This window comes from Lepisma saccharinum, unplaced genomic scaffold, assembly GCF_977018435.1.
Source record: "Lepisma saccharinum unplaced genomic scaffold, izLepSacc3.1 HAP1_SCAFFOLD_797, whole genome shotgun sequence".
NCBI classification, from domain to species: Eukaryota; Metazoa; Arthropoda; class Insecta; order Zygentoma; family Lepismatidae; genus Lepisma; species Lepisma saccharinum.
Window position 1 is genome coordinate 10171 of NW_028143460.1, and position 14841 is coordinate 25011.

At 38.1% G+C, this 14841-nt stretch overlaps 2 protein-coding genes across 2 annotated transcripts; both read left to right on the top strand.

Moving 5' to 3' along the window:
• Nucleotides 1-347: 347 nt before the first annotated feature.
• On the top strand, nt 348-3087 carry LOC145983326 (uncharacterized). The gene is made up of 3 exons (XM_083116469.1): nt 348-900; nt 1121-1842; nt 2323-3087. Exons 1-3 carry the CDS (start codon nt 348-350, stop codon nt 3085-3087), a joined length of 2040 nt encoding a protein of 679 aa, XP_082972595.1.
• A 30-nt stretch (nt 3088-3117) lies between these two features.
• Nucleotides 3118-8228, top strand: LOC145983327 (uncharacterized; the record flags this gene model as incomplete). Its single annotated transcript, XM_083116470.1, has 3 exons — nt 3118-3765; nt 7227-7365; nt 8080-8228. Coding segments are annotated over exons 1-3 (936 nt in total), but the record flags the coding sequence as incomplete, so codon positions are not given.
• Between the last annotated feature and the right edge of the window lie 6613 nt (nt 8229-14841).

Sequence of the window (14841 nt, forward strand, 5' to 3'; positions counted from 1 at the left end):
TGGAATCACAGTTACGAGCATTGAGTACATTAGGAGTAACGTCAGACAAGTGTGCTGCAATGTTATACCCTCTTGTTGAGTCATGTTTACCGGAAGAATTTTTGCGAGTGTGGCAGAGAAGTGCTGCAAATTCCACAGATTCTAAATTGGAGAGTCGTCTGGAAGAAATAATGTCTTTCCTGAAGAAAGAAGTGGAAAATGAAGAAAAAATAGCACTTGCTGTAGCAGAGTTTGATCTGAAGAGAAAGAAGGAACGTAGTAGTCGTACTGAATCTATACCAACAGCAGCTGAATTGATTAATTGCAAAGGGGATTCTTCAAAGTGTCTAAAATGTGGATTGGTAGCAATGGAAACACTGCTTGGTTGGATACTAATGGGCAAAGTTACTGCACATGAAAGTCATAGAGTTTCATCCATGATTGCAGCTTCAATGTTCTGTAAGGAAGCCTCGGTTGCAGACTTGTGGAAATTAGATGTTCTTGGCATTACTGATCCTGGAGAAAAGAAGTCCAAAATTGAAGCTGAAGAGGCAGTGATGGATTATTTTGAACAAACTCTGACGATTGACAAAGAAGGAAGGTATGAGGTAAAAATGCCATGGGTGGAGGGACACCCACATCTTCCTAGTAATTTAGAAAAGTGTAAAAGAAGACTGGATACACTTGTTGAAAAACTGAAGAAAGATGACTGTTATGAAGAATATTGTCAGGTTTTCAATGAGTGGCTAGAAGAAGGCATCGTCGAGGAGGTTTCATCTGAAGAGATAGACACCAAGGGACACTATTTACCTCATAGACATGTTGTAAAATTGAACAGCGAGACCACCAGGATACGCCCTGTGTTTGATGCTTCTGCAAGAGAAAAGGGGTATCACTTGTTGAACCAGTGTTTAGAGAAAGGCATTAATTTGATTGAAATAATTCCTTCAATTCTGACACGTTTTCGGTTACGCAAATTGGGAGTCGTCTCAGATATAAGGAAGGCTTTTCTGCAGATTAGTTTATGTAAAAGCGACCGTGATTTTTTTAGATTTCTTTGGATAGATGAGAAAGGTGACATCTTATCGTCACAAGCGAGTTGTTTTTGGTGTAAGTTGTAGCCCATTTTTATTGTGTGCAGTAATTGAACACCATCTGAAGCAAGCTCTGAAAAAATGCAATGAAGAGAGCTGCAGCTATTCCAAGGATATCATTGCACAGCTGTTGCAGAGTTTTTACGTAGATAATTGTGTTACTAGTGTGAACAATGAAGAGGAACTCCACCAGTTTATTGAAGAAGCTAATCATTTGATGGCAGAAGCGAAATTTGAACTGAGAGGGTGGGAGTATACCTCACTAGGAAACTTGTCGGAAGATAACAGAATATCTGTATTAGGCTTGGTATGGGAAACAAGAAGAGATAATTTGGAATTGAGACCAGAATGTTTCCAAGGAATGAAGTTTCAAGTTGTCTCCAAAAGAGTTATTTTGTCAACTGCCAACAGAATATTTGACCCTGTTGGAATTACCTCTCCAGTGACATCGTATCCAAAGATCCTTCTTCAAGAAACATGGTTGTTAAAATTGGGTTGGGATGAAGAAGTGCCCGAGGAAATGGGAAGAAAATTCAGACAGTGGGTTGAAGAATTACATTATTTGAAAGGGCTTGTATTTCCTAGGTGGATTGCTGAAGGCTCGGAAGATTGGAGTTTGCATGTGTTTTGTGATGCTAGTGAAAAGGCATATGCAGCTGTAGTGTTCTTGAGAACCATTGATAAGGGACAAGTCAAGGTGCAATTAGTACAAGCTAAATCAAGGGTAGCTCCGATAAAGAAGTTGGAATTGATGGCAGCTCTTATTGGAGTGAGATTAGCAGCTTCAGTAACCGAATCATTGGACATTGGGGCCATACCAATTAATTTTTGGACAGATTCGGCTACAGTTCTTGCATGGATTAGACGCAATGATCCGTGGAACACCTTTGTAGGAAATCGTGTGCGTGAAATAAGAACGATGAGTAAGAGAGAATCTTGGAATTACGTACCGGGTATTATGAACTGTGCTGATCTTCCTTCGAGGGGGTGTTCACCCAAACGGTTAATGGAATCAAAATGATGGGAAGGTCCATTGTGGTTAAAAGAAGTTAAGAGCGAATGGCCTGAACAAAGCTACACATGTCAAGAAGAAATTATTGCCCAAGAGAAGAATAAGGCAATTGTATCTAGTTTAGCCAATATTGAAGAAAGGGATGACTGGTACTATCACAGATTTTCCAGATATGAACAGATTGTTCGATTGATAGGGTGGATCAGAAGATTCATTTTCAATTGTCGTCATCCAAAGAACCATAGGACAGCAGAATTGTCAATAGAAGAAGTAAATGCTGCTGAAAAGGTAGTTATTCGCCTTTTACAAAGAGATTCTTATGTCGGTGTGGAAGACAAGAAGCTGAAATCTTTGTGTCCATTTGAAGACAAGGAACAAATCATAAGACTGAAAACTAAAATCCTAGAGCTTACAGATAAAGAAACATTTCGGTGTCCGGCTGTCTTGCCAAGCTCACATCCAATTGTGAAGAGGCTTATTTATTATAAACATATTGAAGCTTGTCATGCAGGTGTACAAGGTCTGATGAGTATTCTTAGAGAACAGTTTTGGATATTGAAAGGCAGAAAAACTATTCGTTCTGTGGTGAAGGGTTGTGTGATTTGTCGGAGACATAATGCTAAAAGACTGGAAGTAATGCCGGTGTCTTTACCTGAACATCGAGTCAGAGATGCAGCAGTATTTGAAATAACAGGAGTGGATCTAGCCGGACCTGTTATACTTCAAAGTGGAGAAAAGGCTTGGATTTGCATATTTACTTGTGCTGCTTATAGAGCTGTACATTTAGAGTTAACTTCTGGCTTATCATCTGGAGATTTTATTCAGTCATTTCGAAGATTCATTGCTCGACGAGGTAGACCACTAGTTGTTTACAGTGACAATGGGACGAACTTTGTAGGCACTGAAAATTTGTTGAACAAGCTAGAATGGGAAGATGTAGTTGCTTTTGCAAGAATCAAGCGCATTGAGTGGCGATTCAATGCACCCAGAGCTGCCTGGTGAGGTGGATGGTGGGAGCGTTTGATCAGACTCATGAAGCAACTATTGAGAAAGATTTTAGGGAAAGCTTCACTGACCTACGAGGAATTTAGTACGGTGCTATGTGATTGTGAAGCTGTCATGAATGCTCGACCACTAACCTACATATCAGAAGATAAATCAGACCTTGAGTCCTTGACGCCCTCCATGTTTCTACAACAGGTCAGAGAAGTAGGCGTGCCTGACCTCGATGAGATACAGAAGGTAAATCTAAATAAACGGTGGAAGTATTGTCAAAGAATTCGTGAGACACTAAGAAGTAGATTTCGCAGTGAATACTTGGGTCAGTTAGTGCAGCATTGGAATGCTAAAAGTTCTTGCAGAGAAGTGAAGGTTGGGGAAGTGGTTCTTGTAGGTAATGACAATTCTAAACGTCTGGACTGGCCTTTAGCAAGCATTGTGGAGCTGATACCTGGACGTGATGGTGAAGTACGTCTCGTAAGGCTGAGGACTGCAACGGGAATTATGATGAGACCACTACAGCGTGTTTTTCCCTTGGAAATTCAGTCAAGTGAGTTCCCCGAAGTGCCCAAAATGAAGAACACTGAGGAAAAGACAGTACCTGAAAAGGAAAGTGTTCCGAGAGTCATCACCACTCGACTGGGAAGACGAGTGAACCCTCCACAGAAGCTGAGTTTGTTGGTACAAAACTCATGTTATGAACATTATTGATTGTGTAGAGTCACTAATTGTCTTTGCGTGACTCTAGGTGGGAGAATGTTAGAAATAGAAAAGCAGTAATCTGTGTATTTGCTTGATATGAGTATTCTGTGCATGTTTTTTGAGGTGAATATTCTGTGTATTATTTTGCGGGATTATTATTCTGTGACCAGCAAGAGAAATGTCATGTACTGGATGACTGTGTGTGAGATTAAAGCTTAATTTACTTATATTGGTGTTTCGTTTTTAACACGGGGGTTAAACAGGTCCAACTCTCAGATTACCTGTTCTATCCGCTTGTTCATAAAAAAATATGCAGATTTATTTTGTTCTCCTAATTAGAGTCGTATAGGACGGGATCGGATGGGAAAGAAATTAAATCCACACACCAGATGGGACTGCAAGCCAAATTCCTGCAAATTTTTGATAGTTTCGAAATATATCTGGAAATGCTTAGAAAATTCCTGACATCTCGCAAATTATATAATGTTACATGTAATTTTTGTCCTAAGCAGTTGTTTGTGAACTTGTAGTACGAATATTACCATTTTATTATAAGTTCCCGAAATTGAAGAATTAAACATTCCTCAAGTTCTAATTTTTTGAGAATTTAAATTTTTCGAACTGTTCGTTAATCGCGAGAGTGAATAAATCATTTCCCAAAGTCTAGATCGGAATTGGGAACTTTATTTCCAGTTTGTTCATGTTGGATATGTAACTGTATCTGGGTTACCTTCAGCTATTACTTCTACTCTCTCTGGGTTGGCTGTGGGTTTAGGAAAAAAATGTTGTTCAAGGATATGATAGTGCTGATGTAATGCGTGGTAGATTTAATTTCAGAGAAGTGTCCAAAAGCAATTTTTGTGCATTGTTCAGCACATATTTTTAACTCTAGCTGTTGCCTATTCATGTGAAATTTATGAGATAAGATACTACATTGGGACTGTGAAATCAGTTATATTTTCTTCCTCGAGACTTCTCAAAGGAATTTAGTTTTTATTATAAAACGCAGTGTAAGAAAGGTAAGCACGGTAACATTCTCAAGTTGTTTGACGCAAGATGGACAGAAAAGTACCAATGCTAAGTAGCGTGACTTGTGCAATTGTTTTCTCTAATTGCAGAAAGTTAGAAACTTCACAATTTACCAGAACAAGAGAAACATTTCAGCAAGTTTTTCAGTTTCTTCAGTGTGTAACCTGTGAGGAGTTTGAAATATCTGTCGTCCATTTTTGGACCATTTTGTAGCAGAAATGAACTCACGTTTCTCTGAACACAGTCAACACATTGCAAAATTGCAACAACTTCTACCAAAATGTGAAATAGATATCCCTCATTCATTGGAAGAGTGCTTCAAAAATGTTGGATTGTCTGGTTGATAATTTTTATATTTTCAAATCTGAATGACAAATCTGGCAAAATAAGTGGCAAACAGTAATTGGATAGACACGCCCAGGGTCTGCATTGTAGGCAGTAGAAAGTTGTGACAAACCCTTTTACTCAAATCTGCACAAATTGTTGGTGAACTTGACTACACTGCAGTTTCAACTGCAACACCCGATAGGAAGTTTTCAACTTTAAAGATGTTGAAATCATGTCTTTCAAATTCAACGGGAGATTCTCGACTAATGGACCCTGCACTGTTAAGTGTACATAGGAATATTAAAATAACACCGATGATGTTATTTTCAATTTTGTAGCAAGGAGGGAAATAGTAATTCTAATATTGTAATTCTTTTATAAAGTGAAACTTGGAATAGCTAACTTTTTTAAAAGCAATTTCTACTCATTTTATATGGAGAAGTTAGAAGTTTCTAGATAGACCAAATTTAATAAAGTTGTGGTTCCATGTGGTAGCAGATTGCATTTTGATAGCTTTATCGGCCTCCTCGATGGCGCTGTGGTAGCGTAGTCGCCTTGCAATCAAGGGATGCCGGGTTCGATATCCTGTGGAGGCACATAGTGGTTCGGATCCCACTTTAAACTGTAGGTCCAGTCCCGATTAGCCTTACTGTGCATAAAGTGGACTTAAAACATCAACTGAATCAATCAATAGCTTTATCATACCTAGGATTTTCCGGGACAATCCCGGAATGATATAATTTGCCCCGGTGTTCCGAATAGTTTCTTCTGTATGCACAAATATCCTGGAATCGGTTGGAAAAGAAGAAATTATTAAGACCATAGTTTCCTGAACTGTATTTATATTTAAATAAGTGAACGTAATTTTAAAACGCTCATTTTACAAAATAATCTTAACTGTACATTGAACCGTTCCCTCTCGATAATGTTTACAAGAGTTATCGAGTTACAAGAAGATGCTGCAAAGACATTTGACTTCACGATGGCACCTCCGTCTGCTAGCAGCACTGAATTTCAGTTGCAATTCTCTTCCATTGCATAGTAAGCTGTTTACTGTAAACAGTGAGGGCTTGGGTGCCTATCTGTTCAGTCCGCAGTTTTCAAATAAAGTTTCGACATTGTGAAATAGCAGCTTAGTTAATTTGACACCGAAAATGAATTGCAAGGTAAGTGATATACTTCTAAGTGGATTTCTGTCTTTTATTAAGAAGTGTAAAGAATATGATAATGGGACTGTGCAAACGTACGTAATAATTATGTTGTACATACATACAACTTTGTCTGGTCCAGCGCCCCCCCACCCCACCCTGTTCTCTTAGAAGCTTCTGGTCAGCACTGTCCCTGGTTTTCACTTGTGAAATACAGCAACCCTAATCATACCAAAAGTTGACCCCCTCCCTTACGTGAACTATACATGAGACACGGGTTCGATTCCCTAGGCGGGTGATCTGTGTGTGGGAATTATAATTATTCAACCAATATCCCTGTATAGAGCGGCTCTTGGGCTCAATGCGAAAAGTTATATTAGGATCGAGTAATTACTCTAATGTTCAAAAGAAATCATTTTGTTGATCACTGTAATTAATTTGCCTTCGGAACGATTTCAAATCTTAAAATATGTTAAAAATGAAAGCTTTTTCATTTAAATGTGGGCTAGCATCTCCATTCGTGCAAGGTTTTGTCGTGTATGTGGAAAAATGGTATTTTATAACTAATATGCACACACGTTATTTCGTCTTGGTATGATAAACAATGCGAGGATTCTCAGTAACAATGATTTTTAACATACATTATACATTCTGGATTAATATGTCTATAAACACCTCTACAAACAAATGAATGTTGATAATCAAGTATGACATACAACAATTCAAACAATTTTCAACACTCAACAAGTTTCACAGAATCTTTTGAACTCTTGCAAACAGAAAGTCGCTATAAATATTTACGTAGAATAGTGGATGAGTCTGTATTTACTAACAAATACACATATCAATAAACAGTTTAAATTTAACATTTATTGTAGCAAATAACTGTAGTTAATACCATACTAGCTATGTTCTTGTAATTCGGATTTCTTCTAGATGATCTTCGACTACACATTGGGTTCTCGATACGTCACAAAAGGAACTGCTGATTTTAGAACCCTGCTTACAACAGTAACAACCGTTGTTATTGTAATTTGTGGAATTGCAACAGCAATATCGTTCTCAGAGTTCAAAGGTAAGTGGAAACCATTGGTGTATAGAAGTGTGTTGGAGTTGAAGCTAAAATAATGTATGAAAATATATTTTGAAATTGCATTTATTTCCTTCGAATTTCTGGCTAGTACCTAATGTGTTACATTGACAGGCGTCAGTGGTGGTTGAACGTCAATGGTTTTCTTTTTCATTCTGTGCAGATTTATGTATGATCTTCATCTATGAGTTACTATAATAGCATTTCTGAGAGTTAATAGACTCTATATTTTTTATGAAAATGCACTTTGCAACTTTGGCCCAAGGACTTGGGAATTCAAACTGTCCAATTGTATTCAGTATGTTAAAATTACAAGCAAAGAAACAGTTTTGATATTTACATCTTGCAATGTGAAGAAGTGGCCAATGACTGTTTTAGATTAAGAAGACTCCTTCATATAATGTTAGAGAGATGTTAAGCGGGCAGAAACATTACCACGCCAGGCGAGCTAGATGCGAAAAACAATTTGGATAATTATAATTATAGATAATTATCTATTTGCGGCGCAGTTTTAGCACTGTGCTAGATGGTAAAAGAACTGAGCGAATGAGGTCCGCACATTTTATTTTCCATAAAGTTACTCAAATTTGTCCAAGGACTCGGCTTCACATGACGTCCATACATTTTCTTAATAAGTATTCTACTAAAATGTTTACAAGGAGATAAGTCTGTATGATTAAATCGTTTTTTTTTTCACAGGAAATAGTTACTTTCTATGGACTCCTGATGATGGTGGATACGAGATGCATGTTTTAGCCGTTGCATGCGAATGGTTTTATATCACCGCAGCGTGTCTGTGGATGACGACTTACGGACATCAATTCAAACTCCTAAAGCTTAAACCTCAGGTATGTTAAACTGACGATTTCTACACCAGTTCAAGAATGCATGTAATGAAAACTGCACTCCTGGATTCTTTGGAGGTGGGGTATTGTCCTCGTATCCTTATTACTTACTGAATGTTCCTTGCAGACTCAGTTTTATTTATCATAAGTATTTGATTTAGTCCTTACATACGTGCCTCAGGACGTACGTACACCTAGTTCGACTGGACGAATCCAAGCTGGAAAAGGGAGGTACAGAGAAACTTTGAATATTTGAATATTTTATCATGAATAAGATAAATAACAGGTAGGTTTTAGGCTGCAGTTGTGTTCAATATAGTTTTAAAAAAATCACCCTTAAAATTAAGTTGCTTACCGTTAAGAATACAGTTGCCAAAAATACATTAGAAACAGTCACGGCTTTTTTTACGGTTGTTGGATGGCAGCCCAATTTGACGGTGCGTGTTTGTGAATTTGACGGTCTCCAGTCAATTTTTTGTAGTGCCTAAACTCTCCCATATCCTTCTCAAGATACGTATTTTCGTTTCAGGAGTTGAGAAGAAATCCTTCACAGCTATCTCGTAGATTCCTTGTTACCAAAATCCTATTGGTATACTTACAGATCATCTTCTCCTGCGATGAAGTGGATCAAAATTGCAAAAGGGAATGAGGTTGCTAATTCGAAACTACAATACCATTATCTCGAATGCAGTCTTTATACAGTGCCTTTAATGGTCGAGTCGTCCGCGCCGGTCAGGTGGGAGCGCGTCTGCCGGACATTTTGATCCACAGCTGTACGCTGACCTTGTCACTGGACGCGTCAGTGCTTCAGTATCCAGATAGTTGGTGTCCAGTTTGCACGTGTTTGTGAAGTGTTTCTGATTGTTTTGTTTTACTTCACGTATTAGATATTGGCAATGTTCGGAAAGTTACTTTTTTAAAGTAACTAGTTACAGTTAACAGTTACTTGCCTCAAAAAGTGACTGAGTTACAGTTACACGTTTTAGATAGTAACTCAGTAACAGTTACTGGTGCTTGAAAAGTAACTCTAAGTTACTTTTACAGTTACTTCGTACAGAAATTTTCTTGCAAGCAATTACATTGTATGTATAACTGATGATGATCATTAACTGGAATAATATAATATGTGCAGACTTACACATGCATTTTATTTATGCTTCTGGTTGTTTCGAAACTCTTAATAAGTCTTCACACATTTATATTATTCAATAGAGGTGGAAGGTATTCCTGTAGGGAGGGAACAAATTATCAATTATTTCTCGTCGAGGGAGGGAATGAGTTTCAAATACGAAAGCCATTTTTCGAATTCCCCATAACAACAATAAATAACACACATTTTAAATCGAAAAACATATCACATTTTAACTACACACATATGCACAGCTAATAACCCGCGGCTAAACAGCCCTTGAAGTGAAGGGCCTTGGCCTATTTCCCGACTGCCAGTCTTCCTCCTACAATCCTGCCTAGAGGTGTGGAGATCTTCAACCAGTAATGGGGTGACGTGAGGTCAGCACGTCGAACCCTCAGTCATTATAGGAGATCTCCGAGACCGGATTACGCTACTCACTCGCAGCTCCCCAATTTCCTCAAGATGGTGGGTTACCAGCGGTCTCATACAAAGGCCGAAAACTAAGAGACTGAATCCAGGCGGACTCGAACCCATACCGTCCCGCAGTAGGTATTGCAAAAATGCACCATGTTTTCGATTAACAATGTGACCACTATTAACTTTTGGGACTGAATTATTATTAAATATGTTCTGTATGCTATTTATAATATTCAAGTAATTATTTATATTTCACAACTGTATAAAATATGCATGTAGTTCGTACAGCCAACCGGCTAGCACATGAGAAGTGATAAATATCATCATCATGCATTCCTTATTTATTTTAAGATGAATATACTTCTCTAACCTTAATGACGACTTCTATCATAAATGAGGAACAACATAATTGAAGATAGAACATTAACAAAAACATTCATGCTACCGTTTTAATTCCAAACGTTTGATTTCACAGCGCTTAATAGTCCAGGACTGGCTATGGTTCTGTAGGAAAGTTTGAGTATAGAGAATATTTTTTCATCAATGCTTAGTAGGTGTCTTAGGAAGTATTTTTGGCTTGGGTGGACATCCGTCACGTGGTACATTTTCCCGCTATAACGTTATCGAAGATTGTGGCCACTCAATCACCAAACTGCTAATACTTCTGTTAATAATTGACCGATTTTGATGGAAATTGAGTCAATATGTTGTAATTTCTATTTAGAAGGTGAATGAAGATGATTTGAAACGCGTTTTGTCTTTTGTTTGATGTTTTTCTATATTTCTTTTGTATAAAAAATCCATAGATACTTTCACTTAATACATATTGCAATAAATCCATTATTACTGTGGAGTTTCTTTTAAGTCATCTTCATGCACAGAAAAACTCATCGGGACTAGACCTACAGTTGAAAGTGAGATCCGATCCACTATATGGCTCCACTGCGTATCGAACTTGGGACCCTTTGATTAAAAAGGTGGCGATTGTATAATATGGTTTATTTTGCTTCGCTTTTCTGACACTTTTGGCTATTCACGAAGATGAGGATGAATGATGATATGATGAAATTGATGAAGGAACACTCACAAAGAGCACCCATGGCCAGGCTGGAATTCGAACCTAGGATCCCTAGCGTTGTAGTGCGTTGTGCTTAAAGGCGAAGACTTTACCACTGTGTCGATAATCATAATGCAATGATACCATAAATAAAGTGGCTTTCTACTACCATTAAAATTCATATTTACCAAGAGTGATTATATTACAATTTCAGATTTTATCTGATATGGGTTTATCCGTTCCCTGATACTGCCACACATACAAAAGGAGCAACAGGTTAATTCAAGTTCTCTACAAATGCATGAAGATCTAGTACATTCTTACCAATTATAAGCCTTACGTTCTTTTCTGGAACATAACCATCTACTATCAGTTGAAAACCAAATCCAGAAGGATCTATGCGAACAATCATGTCGTCTCAATACATTGTTGCAATAAGATCTCAGAAAATGTTCCATAGCATCTGCTTGTAGGTGGCAAATCTTCAATGTCTGTATTCTTCCCATGACGATACCGCCACAATATGAGTTCAACTAAATATTGCAAAAGGATCATATTCTGCAGGTTTAGAGTTTTTTATATCTCCTCCCAGACAGGTGATGCCCCAAAGTTCTAGAAAAAATTAACACATTAAATTCACTGTAAAGAGATCTTTTTTTATCACTAAACTTACTAGTGTAATCTGATCTGGGATCATTTTCTAACACTTCTCCAACTTCTTAGGAATCTGATCTGTTCTGGTAGACAAGGTCTCAGGCAAGTACACCTAGATACGTTATAAAAACTTAGGCTATTATTTGCTGCGTTTGATGCTGGCTACTTCTTTATATCTAGATGACATGAGGAGACCACTCTAGACATCCCCAGAGGTACATCAATGTTCATGAAGGAAAAGCCTGTTGTGAAACGTTATAATCATAAATTTTCAACTGTTGCTGCGGACATGGGAATTGGAGCAAATAATCATTTGATTTCAAAAGAGATCATCTGATGTCATAGGGCATACTAAGCAAAGCAGTCTGTGGGAAAATGGAAGATAACACGTGATGAGCATCGGATGATATCCAGTCTATTTCAGGAAGTAACAGACTGCATTACTATCTTGAAGGTTTGAACATCCACCACGAGTCTTCTAAGAAAACCCAGGACAGATATGGAAAGGTCCACAATGTTCATATATATATATATATATATATATTTCGGTGGGAAAGCTGACTTAAGAATACACTTTGGGAGCTGTTCATGCTTTCTTCTCATATGTGAGGGGCATCACCAAGAACTCCGGAAGAGTCGATTATATTTTGATAGTTATCACAAACTATTACCGAGAGAGCATGAGAGACTACAGAGACAAGGAAAGGTCATTGTAATAGATATCGCTCACATCTCCGAAGAGGTTCCATTGACACTACAACTCAACAGTTTGTGGGGATCATCAAGGAATAAGTTGATGTTACAAGAATTCACTGATAATGTAGTAATAGATATTTTGATGTGCCATCCACACATTTAGTCCCTTTTCTGGTGATGAAGGAAATGAGATATCAATCAACTGTATATCTGTGCAACATAGAAAGCGAATAAATCAGCTAGAAGTACATAATTTTTGTCGGTGGGGAAGCTGACTTAACAATGTTGATTCATTCAAAACATACATCCCAGAGTGGGTTTACTCTAAAACAGTTCTTGTTAGATCTCTACTGATATTTTGGTTTTGGCTAAGTTTCACTGGACTATTCTACATCGATTTGGTGTACAAGAAATATGGACGTGCATAAGACTTTTTGATTCCATGCGATTATCGCCTGTTCATAGTATTCACCAGCCATCAATGTAATATCTAGATACAAGAAAATATCTCTTTACAGTGAATTTAATTTGTGAATTTGGAGAACTTTGGAGCATCACCTGTCTGGGAGGAGATATAAAAAACTCTAAACCTGCAGAATATGATCCTTTTGCAATATTTAGTTGAACTCATATTGTGGCGGTATCGTCATGGGAAGAATACAGACATTGAAGATTTGCCACCTACAAGCAGATGCTATGGAACATTTTCTGAGATCTTATTGCATCAATGTATTGAGACGACATGATTGTTCGCATAGATCCTTCTGGATTTGGTTTTCAACTGATAGTAGATGGTTATGTTCCAGAAAAGAACGTAAGGCTTATAATTGGTAAGAATGTACTAGATCTTCATGCATTTGTAGAGAACTTGAATTAACCTGTTGCTCCTTTTGTATGTGTGGCAGTATCAGGGAACGGATAAACCCATATCAGATAAAATCTGAAATTGTAATATAATCACTCTTGGTAAATATGAATTTTAATGGTAGTAGAAAGCCACTTTATTTATGGTATCATTGCATTATGATTATCGACACAGTGGTAAAGTCTTCGCCTTTAAGCACAACGCACTACAACGCTAGGGATCCTAGGTTCGAATTCCAGCCTGGCCATGGGTGCTCTTTGTGAGTGTTCCTTCATCAATTTCATCATATCATCATTCATCCTCATCTTCGTGAATAGCCAAAAGTGTCAGAAAAGCGAAGCAAAATAAACCATATTATACAATCGCCAACTTTTTAATCAAAGGGTCCCAAGTTCGATACGCAGTGGAGCCATATAGTGGATCGGATCTCACTTTCAACTGTAGGTCTAGTCCCGATGAGCTTTTCTGTGCATGAAGAGGGCGAGTTTCTGCGCACGTTGTTATAATTAGTATTTTCTTCACTAACAGGTAAACCTAATGGTATCTACTATTAATAGTTTTCCAGAGTGACGGTCTTCGAACATCTTGCATAGCTTATTACTGTTTTTAACGAAATTAACATGATAGAACTTAGCGTACATTCTTGATATTAATAATTTCCCAAACGATGAATGTGTAATCTTCTACGCAACCCATTATAAAAGAGAAACTAAAAGGTATTTACAAATATGTTTCTGATAAATAATTATCCAGAAAGACGACGATTTTTTTTTAACTTGTTACGATATTTATTATACAAAGAAGTATAATTTTATCGCTACTTCTTTTTGCTTTTGTGGAATTTTAAATGACAGTAAACTTAAATCGCATACACCCAGTATGTGTTATGGTTACTGTAACCTCCCGTTACAAATGTTACCCGCTTCTTCCACTTCTATCCACGTACCGCTACTCTAATCACAAGCGCTGGTTGTAGTGCATCCGTGCCGGTTGCCAACCTGTGGTTCGATTTCGTACCCGGTAGCCACCCCCGGGTTCGATACCCGGTGGAGGCACATGGTGGTTCGGATCCATGTTTAAACTGTAGGTCCAGTCCTGATTATCCTTACTGTGCATAAAGTGGACTTAAAACACCAAATCAACCAATCAATCAACCGGTAGCCACCGTTTTGGTACAGTTTTTACGTTCGTACCCGTTCTATCCAAGACTCGTTCAACTTAGTACCTGAAGCGAATAGGTTGCCTAGATTACCCAGGTTGTTGGTAGGTCCCGTCCTTCCGGTACTGTCTGGAAGGCCACTACCTTTGTAAAGCTATCGAAAGTTCCGTTCGTAACTTGAAAGCGTTGCAAGTTACGTTATGCTACATGTCCCTGGTGTAAAACGACTTGTTTTACCTGAAGTATTGCGTAAAAGGTTGCGTAAATATCCCTGGGAAAGCGTGAGGCACAAAATTGCTTGGATTATGAAGGGCTTGTTGGGTCACGGTCTCTTCCAATTAAAGAAATTATCTTACTCTGTGAGAATTTTCGTGCAAGTTGGTGAAAATGGGCGTTTACAGTAAATTAACCATCATGCTAACTTCTCGAGCGCGTTAAGTGATCGACTCACAATCTCGCTAACGAAGGTACCGGGTTCAAGTCCTGATCTGGAAATGTGAATCAGGGAAAAATGCGCCCGGGAAAAATGCGCTCTCGCAATAAAAGTGGGAAAAATGCGCCCTCCCAAGAGTAACCACATTAGAAAGTGGGAAAAATGCGCCCAGCACACATGACCAGTCAGCAGGAGAGAAACTG